Below are 21,015 nucleotides of genomic sequence, written 5' to 3' on the forward strand. Positions count from 1 at the left end.
TTATAAAGAAAAAAAAAGGAGCAAAGGATAGAAAGCAGGAGAGAATGAAAGAGGGCGGGAGAAACCCACAAATACAATCTCCTCCTGCAGATATCATATCTAATCTGTGACAGCAGCTTCTGCTTAATTCCTAAACACCCCCAGAAAAGATCTGTTTGCTTCTCTGGTAATACGTTCCATGTTTCATTCCCCATGTGCCAAAGATATCCACAGGTAGCTCTTTACGTGCTCTGGCCTGGGAGAGAACACACACATATAGTTGATTCTAGCACTGTGAACACTAAAGGAGGAAATATCGAGGCATTGTTCCTAGAAATACAGGTTCAGGTTCCTGCAAGCCTCGCATTACATTTTTGTGAGTTAATCAACATAAAACCTTTTAAAATGTTTCTTTTTAAAGACACCTTATTTAATATAGATTATTGATGCATTAACAATGAACTCACGACCAACAGTGTTGTAGCTTATGCCTGGACAAAGCTTATGGAACACACACATTTCCTCCATTAGGTACATCACAACCTTTTTAGGCTTGGGAACACTAGATAGCACTTCAGCACTGCACTTGGGGGCCACTGAACAGCAAAATCAGCAACAAAATGCATAAAGGTGTGAAAAACATGACACTAAATAGACCATGAAAAGGACACTTGTTTACGTAATGAGAGCTGACACCAGAAGGCAGAGCGTTAGTGGCCTTGTTCCTCTCGGCTGGGAAGGTGTGTGTCTACTCGAATTTTTCACTCGAGTGCTGCTCAAGTGCTGCCGAAGGTTCTCCCTTTCATTGTGTGGGCCAGTTACAGCAGCCACGACTTGGATTTGATAAAAACCATTGTTTTTGTAAATGACTATGTGCCTTGGCAAGTGCTGTTATTAATTTTAGAGTTACAAATTTGAGCAAGCAGGTGAAATCATATAGAATCCATGATTAACGATGAGTGGCATGAAATTCAGCCAAATCTTACATTTAGATAGATCAGGAAAAGGACAGCAGGAGAGATCTGGATTGTACTGCACTAACTAGCTGTGTATACTGAAAGGACATGAGCCGGTATTCTTAGTTCTGTAGGTCATTTCAGGAGGCTACTCATCCCTTCAGCTTCATCCATTTCGGCTTGGTCATAGGCATCATCACGGATCACAGAAAAGCTTGCAAAGTCTTATTACCTTAATCAAATAGTTCCTCAAGTCCCACAGCCTTTGTATAGCCTTCTAGAGGCTGAATCCTGCTTAGCACCATGCCTTTGTGTATGGGAGAAACTCAGTAAACACTTGGCATTTATTGAATGGGATTCTTGGGTCAATCTGTCACTCATGTTGTCCTTATCTCTGCTCTCCCTTTGCAATGCACTCATGTAAATATTTCTGCCCAAAGTTGTGGTTCTCAGCTTGAGGTTCTTGGAATTAGTGGTCCTTTGTGATGTTATTGAGCTATAAAACAAAAAACAAAAAACAAAAAACCTCTCCAAAATACATTTCACTGGGATGAGACCTTACAGGTTAAATAAAACAGCAAGGTTTTTTTGTTTTGTTTTTTGTTTTTGTGAATTTGCCTGGAACTACATGATAATTCTATGTATTCTATGTAAAAAAGTATGTATGGGAATTATACAATGATACCTATGTGGGAACACTATGTGTTGCTTGCTAATACTATCACTCAGCTCCACAGATATGTCTGTTACGACAACAAAGACTACTGCTCAGATGACTTTGTTTGCGAAGTAAACATTTTCAAAACATTTCAGAGAAATATGGGAGAGCTAATGGAAAGGTTCTTTGATGGTTAAAGGATAGAAAACCCAGTGATCTCAGTGGTTCTGAATACATGGCACTTTTGGTAAACAGGTGTAAAACATGTTCTATTCCATAATAAAACAATTTCTATTTCTGTAACTACTTTTGAGCAAAGCAATCCAGTTTCATCTAAATGGGAAAATGAAGTAACAGAAAAGTAATCGTTTTCACCTAGAAACTGAGAAATTGCCAAGACTCCACTCTCTAGGTTGTATCTGTTCTTTCGGACACAGCTCTGCTGATTCTCCTTGGGGCCTCTAGAACAGGAATGTTGACATGAGTTCATCCTTCCTTTGTGGAACATTTTTTCTCCTTGTGAGAATGAGCCAGCATCTAACCAAAGTGGCACAAATGATGTGTGTACTGTGCCAGTAAGAGATCTGCCAGCTCCCAGGCAAGTGAAGTTGTGTTTCTGTTGAAATTCTTATTCATGCATTTCTTCCATTCCGGTCACATGGTCGTGCTGAGAACATGACCACAATCAATGGCGAGGTTATAGCTTTACTTGGTTTTGTGCTTTGAGAACAAAAATTGGGGAAGGGGAAGAGCAGTATGGAATGGAGACACCAGGCTCAATGCCCCTGAGTGATTTCCAAAGCATATTTTTAAGGCCTTGAGGCCCATGTTGTCCATCTGTCTTAGAAATACTTAGCTGTTTATGCAAATAGAAAGCTTCATGCTCACTGGAACACTCCTTGCCCATGTTTGTGTTGAGGCCCTCCACCCCTACCCCTAAAAGGCTCTTGTGGTCAGCTTCTCTCAACTTACTGGCCATTTATCAGTGCCTCCCTCATTCTATTTCTGTTCTTATCTTTATCTTAGATCTAGAATTCCCCTTCCATTCTCAACCTGCTAAGGTACTTTCTTCACATCACTCAGGAAGTGCCTGAAACCCCTCCTCTCCTCAAAGCTCTCTAGAACACTCAGAAAAAGATCATGGTTTCCTGATCCAAACACAAAACTCCAGACTTTCACCCACAGCTTCACTAAAATCCCCAATAATTAGTACTATGAATTATTTATTTGTTATTAGCTTAGGACTTGGTATGTCTTCATAGCAGTAGTGTATAACATCATAAGCATTTTCCCAATCTTAACCACCTCCATATATATCAAATTACAGTACAGGTGAAAAAAGGATACTTAATATATTTATCTTGATTTCACAGGCCAAATATTACCTTTAATTGTCCTGGGGTGAAAGCCACTACATTATATGGTGGAAAAGGAATAAGTGGGCATTAGCATTCACCAAGTTTCCATAAATGAACACTTACTCCTACCCCCTGACCTCTGGCTGCGCCCCTGTTAGCTGTCCACTTAGCTTAGTTACAGGACTACAATAGAAAGATTCTCAGTTCCTCTTTTTGAATGCCTTTTATTGATCCGACTCCACCCACCTCCAATTTGACCTTTGATATTATGAACTAAAACAGTCTTTGATACTGCTCTAACACACCCCTATTTTCTACCTCTGCCTACCTTGCTTTGCATTAGAATCAGTCTCAGTGATACCAGTGGCGCCTGGAACACAATTTTTTGCTATAAAAGCAGAATTCCTACCTTTTTCTTGGTGGGATCATCAGGTTCCCTGAAAAATGTGGAAGGATGTTAGTGTGTAATGGACAGTCTGGAGTGGGTGTTCTTAGCGTTGCTACTTGGGCAGTCATTTTCTTGAGTAGAAAATCAAGACACATTCCATGTTATGGGAAAGCATTTTGTGTGTCAGAAGAGTTTCTATAAGTTACTACATTTAGGTCTTTAGGTATACTAACAAGAGTGCTTTATGTTCCTTGGAATCAAGATATATCATCTTATCATGATGTCAAACGTCCTCCATTTCATTTCACTGGCCAGTTACAACATCCATATAACTTGGATTTGAGGAAACTATTGCTTTTGTAAATGTCTTTGCTTAATGTAGCCACTACTCATAGCAAATGTGTTACAGATGTTATAAAAATGTTGTAGATGGGAGAAATAAGTGACACGTGGCATCTAAGCAGGTAGGAAAGACAATAGAAAAGGAAGACAGAGCAGAGAAAGAAATGGGCACATAGTTATCAAAAATGGAATGCAGGAAGTAGAATGGTTAAGGAAGTTGAGAATGCAGGAAGCAGGATGGAGAAATAAAAACGATCCTTGTTGTCTGTCATAATGTTGATGAGCACTAAAATCCTGCCAGGTGCTGGTTTAGACTAACTTTCTATTAGGCTTGCAAATAAGCATACTATTTTCCTAGCACATGGAAATGTTATTAATAGACAAGGGCAAGGTCAATAATATAGAGAAGATGAGACAGAGGTAAAGAATCCAAAGTCTTTTTCTGACTCATTTCTTTTTCTTCTGACTCTTGTAAAACTTTAGAAAGAGTACAATAAAAACAAGTTTTACAAACAGGAGAATTTAAAAGAATAAGCATGTCTGTTTCATAGGCTTGTGTTTCCACAAAGATTTTCATGAGAAATCCATACTTGAAATGTGTATCTCAATGTCTTTTAATTTTCACTTGGCAAATAAGGTAAAGGGAAGATTTTATTTATATGGCTGATTAAGTCTTGCACTAGATAGGATTCAAACCTTTTGGAAAAGTCAAATGTCTCCATAAAAATGTAATCAACAATCTCCTACATCAAGTGTCCAGATATGATATATAGGATGTTTTAACTTACTAATATTCACAGAGAGGACATAACAGTAGAAAGAAAGATTTCTTTCAAAAAGGCATTTTAAGAGTAAATATATAAGTAAAATGCTGATCACTAGACTATACAGTATATGAATTTTTGGAAGGTTTCACAGACATACATCATGATTTGATTTGTGGCTTGGATTGCAAGTTCTCTTTCCGGGCATCTTTTGCTTGACAGAAGCCCAGCACAGCTCAGGTTCCTGGAGAGTTTGGCAGTCTTCTGCCAGAGTGTCAGTCTCTAAGGGTTCAGTGCTTGGACGTCAGAGTAAGCGTTGATGACACTCGGAAGATCTGGGGGAGCATGTTACTAAGTTGATAGAACATTTCTTCAGAAATACTCTGTAAGAGGTAAAAAGAAAAGTTCACATCTGTTAAATCATCACTTTTAAAAAAAATTTTAAAGTAACTTAAAATATGGAACTAATCTTGGATATGGAGAGAGATATATGAAAATTCTCTTTCATGACTGAGTTAACCACAGGGTCATGGGGCAGGGGGTGTTTTTCTGGCTCAATCTTCTAAGAATCTATGTTGTTTCTGTCAAATAATAAGTTTGATTGCCAGAAAAATCCCTACATAGCTCTAGTGTAATCAGTAACAAAAGTACCACTACCTTTGCTAAGCTCAGTACAGAATACAGAATCATTTTCTGCTAATGCCCTTTTACATGGACTCTTCAAGATCTATATAACATAAATGTGGGGAAAAAACCAAAAGATGAGTCAAATACAGTTTTGGCATTAAATAAAAGATCCCTTGAGTGGTAGATGCTGACATCCCTGACAATAAACTAAATGCCTTTATGGCATCCAAACACTTCTCTTAACAAATAGAAAGCTGTTAGTGTTTTTATATTATGTTGAGTTTAGGGCAGTGTGCCTAGCTATATCTAGGAGCAATACTATAGCAAAGATCTATTCACATAACACACCTGTGGTACCAGAAACTGCACCGTCCTGGAAACACCTCCATCCCAAGAAGCCATTTCCATCATGAAACCTAAAATAGAACAACACTTTGCTGAATTATGAATTTTGGTCTTCAAACCTACAAGTCCCTTATGGAAATAAACTGAATTATCATTGTGGGGCTTTGTGTCATTCCTTTTCAGGTAGCCACTTGTGTGTAGGCGAGCCAAGATCCAAAGAACAGATAAATTTCTACAATCCTTAATTCTCCATGCCAGAGAAGTTTAACATAATTTTGTCAACGTATTCTCATTTAGGATTTCTCAAGTCCTATTTAATCTCCATACAATGAAGCTAAAGCAGGTTATTAAAGATTAATTGAAGATGTGGTTCTATTTTTTTCTTTTTAAGAAAATAAAAAGGCAATAGAGAGCAAGCTATAATCAGAGCAAAATATAAATAACATCCAAATATTCCTGTATTTCAAGAGGGCCAGAGATTTGTTTATTTTATGACTGGAAAAAGAGAAGTAAAACATATTTGTTTGTTAAACCACTTTTAACTGAGGTACGAGATGACAGAGGTAATGTTCATATTCTTTCTCCTGGGTTGATCTTGTTTCAATATTTGGGAGTAAGAAATACAGATCATGTTGTTAAATATAAGGTTATGCTCACCTTTGACACACTTGAACACCAGTTCTGCTCTCCTTAAGCACCATGGTATAGTCATTTCCTAAAAACAGAACCAAAACATATATGTTTTTAACAGAACTCTGTAAGAAAAAAAAAAAATCAGATCTTAATTTGTCTATAACATTGACCATCTACTTTGCGAGCAGAATCAGGCAACTTTTGGTTAACGTAAGCTGGATTTCTTCTGGTCTTTAGGTATATAACTCCTTATGGCTGTTAGACTATATCTGTGGAATACAAACCAATTTAATTATCCTAGTAAGTGTAATTAAAAAAATTAAACATACCCTTAAAACTTTCTAGAGAATTAATTTTAAAGACAAATATAAATGACATAAGAACTCCAACTACTCTCAATTTTAGCACGAATAACTCCATTAAATTGTATTAATATTTGAACAGTGCATTAAAATGCTTTTATTGTATACATATGAAAGTAACAGAAATAAACATCCCATTCCAGCCACCTACCAAACCAAATGCATCCATTTGTCTAAAAAAAGCCCCCACCCCACGGCTCCATTTTAACAACTGACATGAAAAGACATTTTACCGAGAGAACCTATGACTTTATTTTGAAATGTTTCCTGACCAAATATGGGCTTTCCCCCCTATCATTTAAGGAACTAGATGAATTAGAAGCCTTAAAGAGAGGCAGCTATAGAATCTGATCTTCCAAATACCCCATGTACCTTTATTGAACTTAATCATAATGCTGTCAAATTGTCATGATCTCAAAAGGATTTTTATTTGCTGTCAGTTCAAAATAAACCCTGAATACATTTTTAATCTTTCTACTGGGTGCATTAAATGCAGTACAATAAACAAATAATTTAATAACCAAAAAAAAAAAAAAAGAGAAAGAATCACTATTGATACCTTATTATTAACTAAAGTTCACAGTTTATGCAGATTTCCTTTGTTTTTACCTAAGATGTTTTCTGTTCCAGGATCACATCCAGCATACTACCATATATTGAGTTATTATGTCACCTTAGGCCTGTGAGTTTCTCAGACTTCCCTTGTTATTGAGGAGTCCTGGTCAGGTAATTTATAGGATGTTTTCTACTGGGATTTGTTTGATGTTTTTCTCATGGTCAGACTGAAGGTATCGGTTTTGGTGGAAAGACAACAGAGGTAAGGTGCCATTTTTATAACATAATTATGTTATGATCTCAGAGTTTGTGGGTTCAAGCCCCGTGTCTGAGCTGTCAGCTCAGAGCCTGGAGGCTGCTTTGGATTCTGTGTTTCCCTCTCTCTTTCTGTCCCTCCTCTGCTTGTGTTCTCTCTCTCTCTCAAAAACAAATAAATAAACATAAAAAAAAAAAAAAAAAAGGAAACAATCCCATTTGCACCACAAACTGTAAGATACCTAGGAATAAAGCTAACCAAAGAGGTAAAAGACCTGTGCTCTGAAAACTAGAAAACACTGCTGAAAGAAATTGAAGAAGACACAAAGAAATGGAAAGATATTCCATGTTCATGGATCAGAAGAACAAATACTGCTAAAATGCCTACACTACCCAAAGCAATCTACACATTTAATGTAATCCCTACCAAAATACCACCAGCATTTTTCACAGAGCTAGAACAAACAATTCTAAAATTTATATGTACACATATATGTAATGAAACATTCCTCAGCCATAAAAAAAGAATAAAATCTTGCCATTTGCAACAACATGGATGGAGTCAGAGAAAGACAGTCAGAGAAAGACAGATACCATATGTTTTCACTCATATGTGGAATTTAAGAAACAAAACAAATAATCATAAGGGAAAAAAAGAGGCAAACCCATAAACAGACTTTTTTAAATAATTTTTTAAGTTTTATTTATTTATTTTGAGAAAGAGATAGCATGAGTGGGGTAGGGGGAGAGAGAGAGAGGGAGAGAGAGAATCCCAAGCAGGCTCCACACTGTCAGCACAGAGCCTGATGTGGGGGTCAAATTCATGAAATCATGAGATCATGAAACCAAGAGTTGGAGTCACCCAGGCACCCCTCTTTTTTTTTTTTAAGTTTATTTATTTGTTTTGAGACAGAGAGATCGGGGGAGAGAAGGGGAGGAAGGGGAAGAGAGAGTGAGTCCCAAGCAGGCTCTGCACTATCAGCTCAGAGCCCAACTATTCAGCTCGAACCCATGAACCATGAGATTGTGGCCTGAGGCAACACCAACAGTCGGATGCTCAACTGAATGAGCCACCCAGGTGCCCCAAGAAAGACTGTTAACTATAGAGAACAAACTGATGGTTACCAGAAGAAAGGTGTGGGGGGATGGGTTAACTGGGTGATGGGTATTAAGGAGAGCACTCGTTGTGATGAACACTGGGTGTTGTATGTAAGTGTTGAATCACTAAATTGTACACCTGACTAATATAACACTGACTGTTAACTAGAATTTAATAAAAACTTAAAAAATTTAGAAAAAAGAAACAAAATTCCAACAGCATTTCTTACAGAGCTAAAATAAACAATCCTAAAATTTGTATGGAACCACAAAAGGCCCTGAATAGCCAAAGCAATATTGAAAAAGAAAAACAAAACTGGAGGTATCACAATTCTAGACTTCAAGTTATATTACAAAGCTGTAGTGGTTCAAGACAGTATGGTATTGACACAAAAACAGACACATAGATCAATGGGACAGAATAGAAAGCCCAGAAATAAACCCACAACTATATGGACAATTAGTCTTCAGCAAAGTCGGAAAGAATATCCCATGGGAAACAGACAGTCTTTTAAACAAATGGTGTTGGGAAAACTGGACAGCTACATGCGAAAGAATGAAACTACACCACTTTCTTACACCAATATGCAAAAATAAACTCAAAATGGATTAAGGAACTAAATGTGAGACCTGAAACCAAAAAATCCGAGAAGAGAGCACAGGCGGTAATGTCTCTGACATCGGCCATAGCAACATCTTTCTAGATATGTCTCCTGAGGCAAGGGAAAGAAAAGCAAAAATAAACTATTGGGACCTCATGAAAATATAAAGCTTCTGCACAGCAAAGGAAGTAACCAACAAAACTAAAAGACAACCTATTAAATGGAAGAAGATATTTGCAAATGACATATCTGATAGAGGGTTAGTATCCAAAATATATAAAAAACTGATATAACCCAGCACCCCAAAAAACAAATAATCCAATTACAAAAGGGGCAGAAGACACAAATAGACATTTCTCCAAAGAACACACACACATGGCCAGCAGACACGTGAAAAGATGCTCAACATCACTAATCACCAGGGAAACGCAAATCAAAATCACAATGATACCAACTCACACTTGTCAGAATGACTAAAATTAAGTTCAAGAAACAAGTGTTGGTGAATAGATGGAGAAAAAGGAACTGTCGTGCACTGTTGGTGAGAATGTATGCTGGTGCAGCCACTGCGGAAGACAGTATGGAGATTCCTCAAAAAATTAACAATAGAATTATCACATGATCCAGTAATCACACTACTGGGTATTTACCCAAAGAATACAAAAACACCAATCCGAAGGATATATGTATCCCTATGTTTACTGCAGCATTATTTACAATAGCCAAGCTATGGAAACAGCTCAAGAGTCCATTGATTGATGAATGGGTAAAGAAGAAGTGGTATATATACACAATGGAATATTATTTAGCCAAAAAAAGAATGAAATCTTGCCATTTTCAATAACATGGATTGATCTAGAGAGTATAATGCTAAGTGAAATAAGTCAGAGAAAGACAAATACCATATGATTTCACTCATATGGAATTTAAGAAACAAAACAAATGAAAAAAGGAAAAAAAACCCCAGACAAACTGAGAAACAGACTCTTTAACTGTAGAGAACAAAGAGATGTTTACCAGAGGGGAAGGCAGTGGGGGTGAAATAGGTGAAGGTGATTAAGAGTACTTATCATGATGAGCACTGAGTAATGTACAGAGCTGTTGAATCACTATATTGTACACCTGAAACTAATACAACACTGTATGTTAACTCTGCTGCAATTAAGATAAAAAAATGTCAACTGTGGTTATAATTGCAGACAATACTTTCTAAAAAGAAAATGGCCATACTTCGACTACTCAACTTGAATCTTCTGATTAGGATAAGGTTGAACTGCAAAGGTGATTAAGATTTAGTTGGTAGATGTCTTGAAAGTTAGATATCAGAAATATTTTCTGAGTTTATGCACCCATGGGAGAAACTGAAAAACTATTCTTTACTCTCAGGTATGTGCCTCTGAGGTATCTGACCTACTCCTATTAATCAGTTTCTCAGCCATTACCTGAAGGTAAGGAACAATCTGGCTATCTTATTTTTCACATTCAAAAACAATCACTTTGGGAAACTATATTTGGTTGTATATACCAAAGATAAATATATGCATGCCATGACATCTAACAATTCCATCCCTAAGTATATATCTAACAGAAATATATATACTAGAATGTTCATAGCAGCATTAGTAATAATAATCAAAACCTAGAAACTAACCAAATGTCCATAAATAGTAGAATGGCTAAATAATTGTCTAGTCACACAGTGGAATAATATGTAACAGTGTGAATGAACAATCTATAACACAGACAGTAATATGAGTAAATTTCACAAACATAATTATTGAGTGAAAGAAGCCAGATACAGCACTATGTACTACAGAAACAAGCCTAAGTAATCTATGCTTTTCAAAATGAAAAAAATGGTTACCCTCACGGAAAGAGTGTGGTTTATGTGACTGGAAGGCGGCATGAAGGTGGCTTTTTGGGTGGTGTAATGTTCTGTTTTATGATCTGGGTATTGGTTACATGGGTGTTTAGTTTGTGAAAATTTGAGCTATATGCTTATGTATACTTTTCTATATGTGTACTATATTCTAATACAAATTTAAAAACAACACCTTCATCAACCACAGTTATAATAACTAAACCCTAAGTCCCAAATTATTCAACTGGTTAACAGTAAAAAATAAAAGGAAATCAGGAACTCTGGATTCTTGGCCTGCAGATTCATTCTACATCTATTAGGTTAGATTGGTTCCAGTACCTTCAGATCACAAAGATCTACAGAGATAAACTGGTGAAATCAGGATGTCTTTCTTCCCACTGATAGAATATTTGTTCTTTTCCTTTTTTTCTTTTTCGAACACTGCAATTAATTTCTACAGCTCTACCACAGAACATGGGCTGTTGCAGACATCATCGTCATTCCTGTGCACACACTAAAATGTGGTAACTGAGTGTCTAGAAATTGTTTTGTTAGAGGAAGTAAACAACACTTGAAAATGCTCTGGGGCCCTTGCATGAAAGCTAAAGCAAAGATTAACTGTATATCCTGTGCAGTGTTGTCCGAGTTCGTAGAATAAACCTCCTGACCCGAATGGATGTTTAAATACAACAAATGGGAGGATCGTGGCTCAATATACTTTTGTGAATTAAAATGGACACTTTGGAAACAAACTTAATGTCCTGCAGCTGGCTGTCCCGATTTAAAACATGTAACTTTTGTAACATTGTGGGAGAGGGAATGCTAGTAGTATCAGATGTCTGGAAGTAAATCCAAACTTAGTGACTTTAGGAAATACTGTTTTTGAGGTTGTTTCCCACCTACATATAACCATTTTTATAAACTGGTTAACCAGGAGTCCAGCTGCAGGACTGTTTGGATGTTTCCTTGCAGCTGGAATTCATCACAAACTTTTTGTTATTCTCCAAAGACTTTTATAGATGGACTAGTTAGTGACGATAACTTAACAGTGGCTAAAAATTCCTGATGGAATTAAAGCTTTATAAAGTGACAGTCGAAAAAATCCCAAACAAACCACATTGTCAATCTCTCCTGATACCATATTAGGTATAACTGAGGCTACAGAAGTGAGTGGAATGAGAAGTTAGGCAGTCTGATGCAGCTCTCAGGATGGAGCCAGAATTCTCTTAATCGAAACAATGTGTCTGATGAAAATAAAAATGGGCTGAAAGGGGAAAATCATGTAAAATCACCTCATCTTACCTGGAATTGATTTTGTGTGCTTACATAGGGTATTGCATCTAAAATGAAGCCTTTGCTAATGAGTCTAAGTGTTTTGCTCTAAAAAGTAGTATTTATATATACCCTTTACTTTGGGAAATACCTTTTAATAATCAATGGCCAAACTTCCTTCCTGGCATTCAGGATTTGCATTAAGCCATTTTGCTTAAAAAAAAAAAAAAAAAAAAAAGAAGCCACCTCAAAACCAGCAGGCACCAAGTTGATGACATGGGCCTTTCATCACCAGGTTGACCACTGGCTCTCCCAGAAGGACTTGCCTACATCCACTGTGCTGAAGCTACTTTGTTTCTCCAGACTATTGAAAATTGACCTTTTAGTCTTTGTATTATCTCTTCAGCTTATCCCCTCTAACCAGTTTGTATGTGGATGAGAAGGAAAACAGGAGAGAAAGCAAACAGTCATGGAAAGATTTTTTTTTTCAGAATATACAATAATGCACAGTACATAATAAAATGAGTGAATGGTTATGCCACATTTTAATTGTAGAAGCCAATACTTGAACTGCCCAAAGAGCATCCTTGGGAGAATGTTAAAACGAGGCTGGCTTCTTCTTGTCATCTAGCATCTCCTTCTATTGCCTATTAATGCATACTCAGAGAATGCAAACCAACTTTTTAAAATTTATTTATTTTGAGAAAAATAGAGAGAGTGGGAGGAGCAGAAAGGGAAAGAGAATCTCAAGCAGGCTTTGCACTGTCAGCGCAGAGCCCGACGTGGGGCTTGAACTCACACACCAACTGTGAGATCATGACCTGAGCCAAAATCAAGAGTTGGACACTTAACCAACGGAGCCAGTCAGGCGCTGCAACCCCCACCCCCAAGAATGCAGACTAATTTTAATCTTAGTGTAAGCCAAATATAAATGTGGAGAGAAATCTAATGCCACTTAAGACAAAAATGGAGGAAGAGGGAGAGAAGGGGGAGGAGTAAGGGCATATGCCTTATCCAAAGCTAAAGATGACTTTATTTTCTTGTTTGTGTACTGTAGGATAAAGCCAGAATTCTCTGAACATAAGTGGTTAAGTATTATTCATTGGTTTGTATCATCTGTCACTCAATGCTATTAACCAGATAGGAGATACAAAAGTGCATTAGTTTTTAAAAAGTGCTTTTAAAATGTAAAGTGGATTTTATTATTATTACATATTAAGGGTTAACATATTTATAAAATTATGGTATTTTATACCTGCTTACCTCTGACATATCATGCACCAGCAAGAGAGGTATGCTTATTGTTGTGATGTCATGGGTACAGCAAACCTTGAGTATATTTCGGAGTCCCATAATGGCAGGATCTCGAGCAGTGATGTTTCCTGATTTCACATTGTCATCCACACAAAGGTGGAAAGCAACATGTATTTCAGAGAGATTAGAATGCCGTGTAATATAAAATTCTCCTGTGAACACCAAATGCAATCATGATTTTCAAATGCATCAATCGCTTTCAGCAATAGGGTTTATAAATAACTATAATTAGGGAAGTCAATGAGCTGAATTAGTAGAGATATATCAGGAACCTATATGTTGAGCTCAGGAAACAAATATGGCCATTGCTCCTTAATTCTTGGAAAGAAGGTGATTAAAAAAAAAAGAAAACAGCCAATTTTGCATAGGTTCATAAACTGGTATGAAGTGATCACCAAGTAGTAAGTAAATCAAATGAGTACTCACATCTATTTTGATGTAAATGCTCAAAATGTCCTACTTAACTCAAAGTGAATATGTAAAAACAGGTTGATTACCTGTCTTGCACATACCCTAAAGCAGCAATTCTCCATCTCAGTTTATGGATCTAACCTCCCTCCTGTTAGTGGCACGGAACAGAAACATAGAAATTGCCCTTAACTACTTTATCTCAGTATCTATTCCCTAATCCACAATACACTTCACCATCAACTACTTTCAGTAATACCTCCAACAATTTTCTCAAATCTGGGATACTCAATTTATTGCTATTACCCTAGCTCGAGCTACCATCATCTCTCACCTAGGTTTTTGTCATAGCCTCTTAATTAATCTCTCTGCTCTCAGTCTGGCCTACCTACAAACCATTTCCACATTTGCGGCCAAAACAATTTCAGTATAAATCAGATTATATCGCTCATCTACTTCAAATCATCCAACAGGCTCACACTTCATTCAGAAAACAAGCCAAGTCCCTTACTGTGGTCTGCGCAGCCTATATGATCTGAACACTGCCCATCTTTCTGACATCCTACTGTCTCATCCTCTCTTCCTGCCCAGCCACACAGGCTTTTGTAAAGTTCTTCAAACACGTAGAACTTGTTCTCAAATCAGGGCTACCTCATCGAAGTTTTCCCCCAAGATTCTTATATGGCTGACTTCTTTTCACCAAAGATGCCTCAGATCAAAGATCACCTCCTCAGAGAGATCTTCTTTGACAATCCTATCTGATAGGATACTTCTCACATATTCTCCTTTACATTGTTCTGTTTAAATTTCTTCTCAGCACTGAAATTATTTATTTGAGATTAAAGAGACCATTGTTTATGCTCAACAACTACAGGGATTTTGTCTATCTTGTTTAATGTTCTATCTCTAGCACATAGAATGGTTCCTGGTACATAGGAGGTACCTAATAAACAACTGTTGAATGGCTGGATGAACAAATGATTATAGACTGAATGCTGGAGCAGCATTTATCAAACCTTAGAATTCATGCTTCCTATAATTACTCCATTTTGTATGGAGCCACACTAGCCATCAGCCTGTACATTCTGCAGTTTCTGTCAAAATAAATATATAAAATATACAAGCATATGAAGAATATGTTTTTACAAATACACATGCTTCCTTGGAAACTCTGATATGAAAATTCTAGGAAAGCTTTGCTCTTCTAAGTACTACACTTTCATCACTAACCCATGCCCTCACAAATTCTGCTTCCACTTGCTTTAAAGTCATTACCTTAGGATTTTATTTATAAATACATGTATGCTTAAAAGTATTTGATATACTTTAGCATAGTGTTAATTCATTTGTAGTTACCAGTGTTGGTAAGCTATACCTGTAGATGCTAGTGACAGGTCCCATGCAAAGGTCTTTTTTTTTTTTTGGACTTAACTAGACAAAAAAATAAATAAATAAAAAATTTAAAAAAGGAAAATTGTGTGGTGGCAAGTATAGTTGTGATTTCCTTGGAAGGCAATATAAGAGGCAGACTGTTTATCAGAAACCTGGCAGACTGTATGAGACAATATCCTTCCGGGCCCAGTGAAGTGCATTACCCCTCAACTCCTACTGATAATTTAGATGAGGGAAGTCACAGCATTAAATATGGGCTGCGGTCCAGCAGTGAGGCAGATGACTTAGTGAACAAGTCAGGTGCTCCTAATCCCCAAATTGGCACTGCTTTGTTTGACCTTACATGACTTGTCTCTTGGCCTCATTTTACCCAGTACTGAAATGGGGGTCATGGAGCGGGCAATGGTAATCAAAATAAGATGATATAGAAGAAAAAGGACTAGACTGGATATTAAGAAGATCGGATCTCTAGCCTTTATTGGCTGAGTTGATCTTGGGCAAATAAATTCAACTTAAACTCTGTACTTTGTATAAGAAATGCAAAAAATAATGCCTGACTGCTTTCCTTATAAAGTTGTTGTGAGAATTAGAGGATATAAACTGTAAATACTTAGGTAATGATCAAGTAAACCTACTGGTGAAAATATATAAATAAAACTATTTTCCTTTGCAACTTAAAAACTTAAAAGCATTTGTGACTTGGGTCTTTCTTCATCTCCTGTAAACTTTCTGGCTGTGCAGGCATCCCCTAACTACATGGAAATTCAGATGGTGTTAGCATATCTAACTGAATAGTTTGATACCCGTTTCTAATGCGGACTATGACATAGTCTCCTGATTTGGTGGTAATAATGCAATACTAACTTATAGGCTTTTCCCAAAAAGGAGCAATGAAGGAAATAAATATAGCAAGAAAGAAGTAAGTTGAAAAAAACCCCACACATCAGTACCTCCGGAATAGATAATAAGATTGGCACATTTTAAGAAAGCCACAAAATATGGATGATTTAAATTAGGGATCTGTGAAGAGAAATACAATAAATCCTGTCTCAATGAAGGTATTTTTAGATAGAGAGGAGGACAGTTTCCTGTTCCACAAAGTGGAGGAAACAGCGTATGGTGATGCAATCCTGCCTCTAACATTACCCACGAAGGTAGGATATCTGAAGGTGGGAGGAAATTCGGAAGCTGATGACCACAAGCTAACTGCCTGGGACTGACAAGACGAATACCAGAAAGGGGCGTGCTATCTGCTTACATTAAATGGAATGTGACCTACATGGGAGAAAATCTGGGGCAGAAAATGTGAGGAAACAACCTATTGAGGAAAATGCAAGCTTGAAATGATTAAAAGCTTACAAGATTTCATGCTTGTGAACAGATATGTCTTCCTTGTCATACCCTGTCATATAAACACTACTAAGCATCATCAGAATGAATTCAATCTGGAAGAGGGCCTGAATTTCCAGTTGATAAACAATATGCCAAAAAATAATAAAGGAAATCAAAGAAATGGGGAACAGGAAAATTTATGGGGAAGTGGAAATAAGAAATTATATGACTCATGTTCTGTCTATAAGTTCAACTCTTTATATCTCTAGTATTGTTTGTATTTCACAATAAAAATGACTTCTTGGTTCATTTAAGGAACAATATATAACAGAAGACATTTAAAATAGCAAATATGAGTAAACTTTTGCAACTTTGAAAAATTTTTCTTGTATGGATCTAGCAAGTCAGTACTAGTATGAGAATAAAGATTTAAATTGCAGAACATCTGTGAAAGCATATTATGTAGATACAATGTTGTTTCAAAGTAACACATTGACAAACTTTTTACAAGAACTTAAATTTCAGAACTTGTATTTCAAATCTACGATCTCCATGTATGTGATTCTTAGAAAACTGCAATTTCAAGGAAAATACCACTTACCAGGTAAAATATTTAAATAGTTCCTGTCAGAATTTTTAGCCTTATCGTCACTTCCTCCATTTCGGTTTCCAGAATCTATTCATAAGATAATGCAACATGAAAGAACATACAACATATGAGAACACATTACTTCTAGTACTCCCCAATCAATCACAATAACAGCAAAAATGTTCTAAGGATAGCTAGTTGCCAGGCATTCTGATATACGTTTTACATGCACAGTCTCATTTAATTCTTACAAAACCCCTAAAACCACAGCCTTACAAGGTAGGTACTATTACTGTCTTCATTGTATACATGAAGGAACAGAGGCTTACATAAGTTAAGTAACTTAGCCAAAGATTCACAGTTAAGTGGTAGAACCAGGTCTTGAACTCATATACCCAGAGTCCAAATCCTATGGTCTTAACCACATTATACTTGCCAGCACCCTATTTTTCATCAGGAGGTTCAGGGCACTAAATTAACTACACATAAAACAACTTCGTTAAATAGTTGTAGTGTGGCCATCTTTATTTTTAGATTCTGAGTCACTGTTGTTGATATAACTTGTCCAGGACTCCGAGCAAATGGCGAGTAGTACCAGGAATCACTTGATATATAGCCCATTCTGCAATCTGGGGTTACTTCTTATCCACACCATATACAATGTATTTCAAACAGATATGTGAGACTTTGTTTCAAATGGAACATTTTTTAAAATATAATTTATTGTCAAATTGGCTAACACACAGTGTATAAAGTGTGCTCTTGGTTTTTGGGGTAGATTCCCGTGGTTTATCGCTTACATACGACACCCAGTGCTCATCCCAACAAGTGCCCTCCTCAATGCCCAAATGGAAGATTGTTTATTAGGTATTCAATAGTTAATCTTTTTTTCTAGAAGGCATGATATTATTTAGAAGGATAAATATTGGTAAAATAAGACATCGCAATTGACCGTACATTATTATACTTTGACACACATTATTTTATACACGTACATCTATTTTTTAACAGATTTCTTATAAAATTCAGGGCACCTGGGTGGCTCAGTCAGTTAGGCCTCTGACTTTGGCCCAGGTCATGATCTAGCAGTCTGTGAGTTCTAGCCTCAGGCTCTGTGCTGACAGCTCAGAGTCTGGAGCCTGCTTCCGATTCTGTGTCTCCATCTCTCTCTGCCCCTCTCCCTCTCACACTCGCTCTCTCAAAAATAAATAAACATTTATGGGGCGCCTGGGTGGCGCAGTCGGTTAAGCGTCCGACTTCAGCCAGGTCACGATCTCGCGGTCCGTGAGTTCGAGCCCTGCGCCAGGCTCTGGGCTGATGGCTTTCGATTCTGTGTCTCTCTCTCTCTCTCTGCCCCTCCCCCGTTCATGCTCTGTCTCTCTCTGTCCCAAAAATAAATAAACGTTGAAAAAAAAATTAAAAAAAAAAATAAATAAACATTTAAAAAAATTTTTTAAAGATTCAGATGTATCTTCTACCAAAATTTGAAAATGCAGAATCAATATTAGCATTCAAAGCAGCTATCTTTAAGAAGGTATCTGTGTATTTCAATTAAATGCAAAACTATTTTGGAAAGGCTGTCAGCATCAGAAAATCACTTGAAAACAGAACTTCGAAAGGGTACCTGAAAATATCAAGGGGAATTATGCTTTCAAAAGTGTTCTGAATGAAAGTAACTTCATATAATCAGTAATGAATAATTGGCCCAGAAAACAAATGATAAAAAAGGACTCTAATAATTTTGTTCACATGGGGTATGAACAGACAGAATTCCTACTAAGTGAATAAGAGAGAACAGTTCATAGTCTATTCCCCCTCCATGGTTTCACTAATACCTTGCAATACTAAGAAAATGACTTTTTCACTTAAAAAAAATGTACATAAAATGTGCACAGAAAACTAAATTGCTTTTGGCTTGTTAAAATGGACTGCAGAAACACAAAGATTCTAATATAATGAACACAGTAAAAACAAGTGATGGGAGTGCCTTAGAATAAACAAGTACTTGAGTATCGGGATGTAAATGTGTAGAACAAATATGTGGGCATGCACAGAAAAGGAAAAGACGGAGAAAGCATTTTCACAGAACTCTTCTATGACAACATGTGGGTTCCTTTAAGAAAGTTGTGTTTTATAAACCTACTTGTTTCACTGACTCACTTAAACCACAAAATAGTTGCTTGAACAAGAGCAAAATAATACCATGATTTACACACACTGCCTTAACCGTATGTGGTTTGAAAACTTCCTGTCATTTGCTACACACTTTGTATCTCTCATAAATATACTTAGAATCCTCCTTCTCCCACACCTGTCATGATCTCAATCTTCATGCTTTTAGTCACTACTAAGAATAATATTAAAATGTTTCTGATCACATCACTGCTAGTTTGAATGAGACAGAGGAAGAAGATGGTAGAAGAATAAGAGGACATACTGGAACTTTCTGAAAGGTCCTTTGTTAGGATACATTTCTGTATGATTTCCTGACACATGTCATATGTAACACACAGTGCCACAGCAAAGCTACAGTTATCTAGAGTGGGAATATAAGCTGGTGGCACTGTTATGGAGGGCAACTGCGAACACTATCAATATTATTATAAATGTATGTCCCCTTTAACACAGTAATTTCTCTTAGAAGTCTATTCCTAGAGATAGGTTCACACATGCGTGGCACTATATGTGTAACATGATTCATGCATTATTTGTTATAATAGAAAAAACGTTGGGATGGATTAAGTGTCATCACAGAACTGATTAATAACTGGATACCTTGCAATGGACTACTACACAGCAGAAGGTATAAGGATGCTCTTTATGCACTGATACGACATGATGGCCAAGATAAATATTCAGTAAAAAAAGCCAACTGTGGAAAAGTGTGCAGAGAAGGATGCCACTTGTGTAAAAGGGAAAATTAAATAAATACACACACACATGCACTGATGTTTACATAAACATATGTCTGGAGGATACCGGGCAGCACTGGCTGTCTCTGGGGTGGGAAATGAGTGGCTGGTGGACAATTATGAAGACTTTCACTGTATGCTCTTTTATACAGTTTGAATTGGGAATCTTGAGACTGTTTTACCTATTTAAGAAATGATTAAAAAATAAAACTTTTTAAAAAAAGGTCTATTGAATAAATACGGAAACTATAGTGAATGCTTACCAAGGTTAAGTCTAGAAAGCTACATTCTAGCATCAGGAGAGAGTGAGAAATTCTACAATTAATACGGGAAGAGGAACAAAGACAGCAAGCAAAGATAAAATAGTATCTCTTTGCTCACTACAAAACACAAAACATAGGAACTAAAAGTACTATAATGGTTTCTTTTAAACACTGCAGTTGCAAAATAAACCAACAAAAAAGACATCCAAGTACATAAGCTGATTTAAAAGTTTGACCAGCCGTACTTTAAAAACCTGCTATATTTTGGGGCGCCTGGGTGGTTCAGTCGGTTGAGCGGCTGACTTAGGCTCAGGCCATGATCTCGCGGTCCGTGGGTTCGAGCCCCACGTCAGGCTCTGTGCTGACAGCTCAGAACCTGGAGCCTGTTTCGGATTCTGTGTCTCCCTCTCTCTGACCCTCCCCCATTCATGCTCTGTCTCTGTCTCAAAAATAAATAAACGTTAAAAAAAAAATTAAAAAAAAAAAAAACCTGCCATATTTTATTTCCTGGGCAAGACATCAAGTTTTTATAAAAAAAATAAATTAAAATGCTGAGTATGCATTCCAGCCATATGAGAACGTGCATTGTTATTTCATGCCTGTTACATAATATGAAATGTCTGAAAAATAAGAAAAATGGAGCTTATATATATTTATGAATATTACCCTTATATTTAGCTCTTAACTAAACGAACTTATGATGCCAATTTAACTTATAAAGAAACCATTTTTAAAACATATTTTTCAATT

General features: G+C 36.7%; 1 protein-coding gene across 1 annotated transcript in view; it reads right to left on the minus strand.

The window, feature by feature from the left end:
• Positions 1–387: 387 nt before the first annotated feature.
• CB4H12orf4 (chromosome B4 C12orf4 homolog) overlaps positions 388–21,015 on the minus strand; it is a 49,885-nt gene continuing 29,257 nt past the window's right edge. Inside the window, exons 10-14 of the mRNA XM_030321663.2 lie at positions 17,103–17,177; positions 13,319–13,521; positions 6,075–6,132; positions 5,421–5,488; positions 388–4,828 (exon numbers count right to left, since the gene is read on the minus strand). Of these exons, the coding sequence (XP_030177523.1) occupies positions 4,736–4,828; positions 5,421–5,488; positions 6,075–6,132; positions 13,319–13,521; positions 17,103–17,177 (497 nt within the window). The 3' untranslated portion in view covers positions 388–4,735. The remainder of the gene's footprint in view (positions 4,829–5,420; positions 5,489–6,074; positions 6,133–13,318; positions 13,522–17,102; positions 17,178–21,015) is intronic.

Source organism: Lynx canadensis, chromosome B4 (assembly GCF_007474595.2).
Source record: "Lynx canadensis isolate LIC74 chromosome B4, mLynCan4.pri.v2, whole genome shotgun sequence".
NCBI classification, from domain to species: domain Eukaryota; kingdom Metazoa; phylum Chordata; class Mammalia; order Carnivora; family Felidae; genus Lynx; species Lynx canadensis.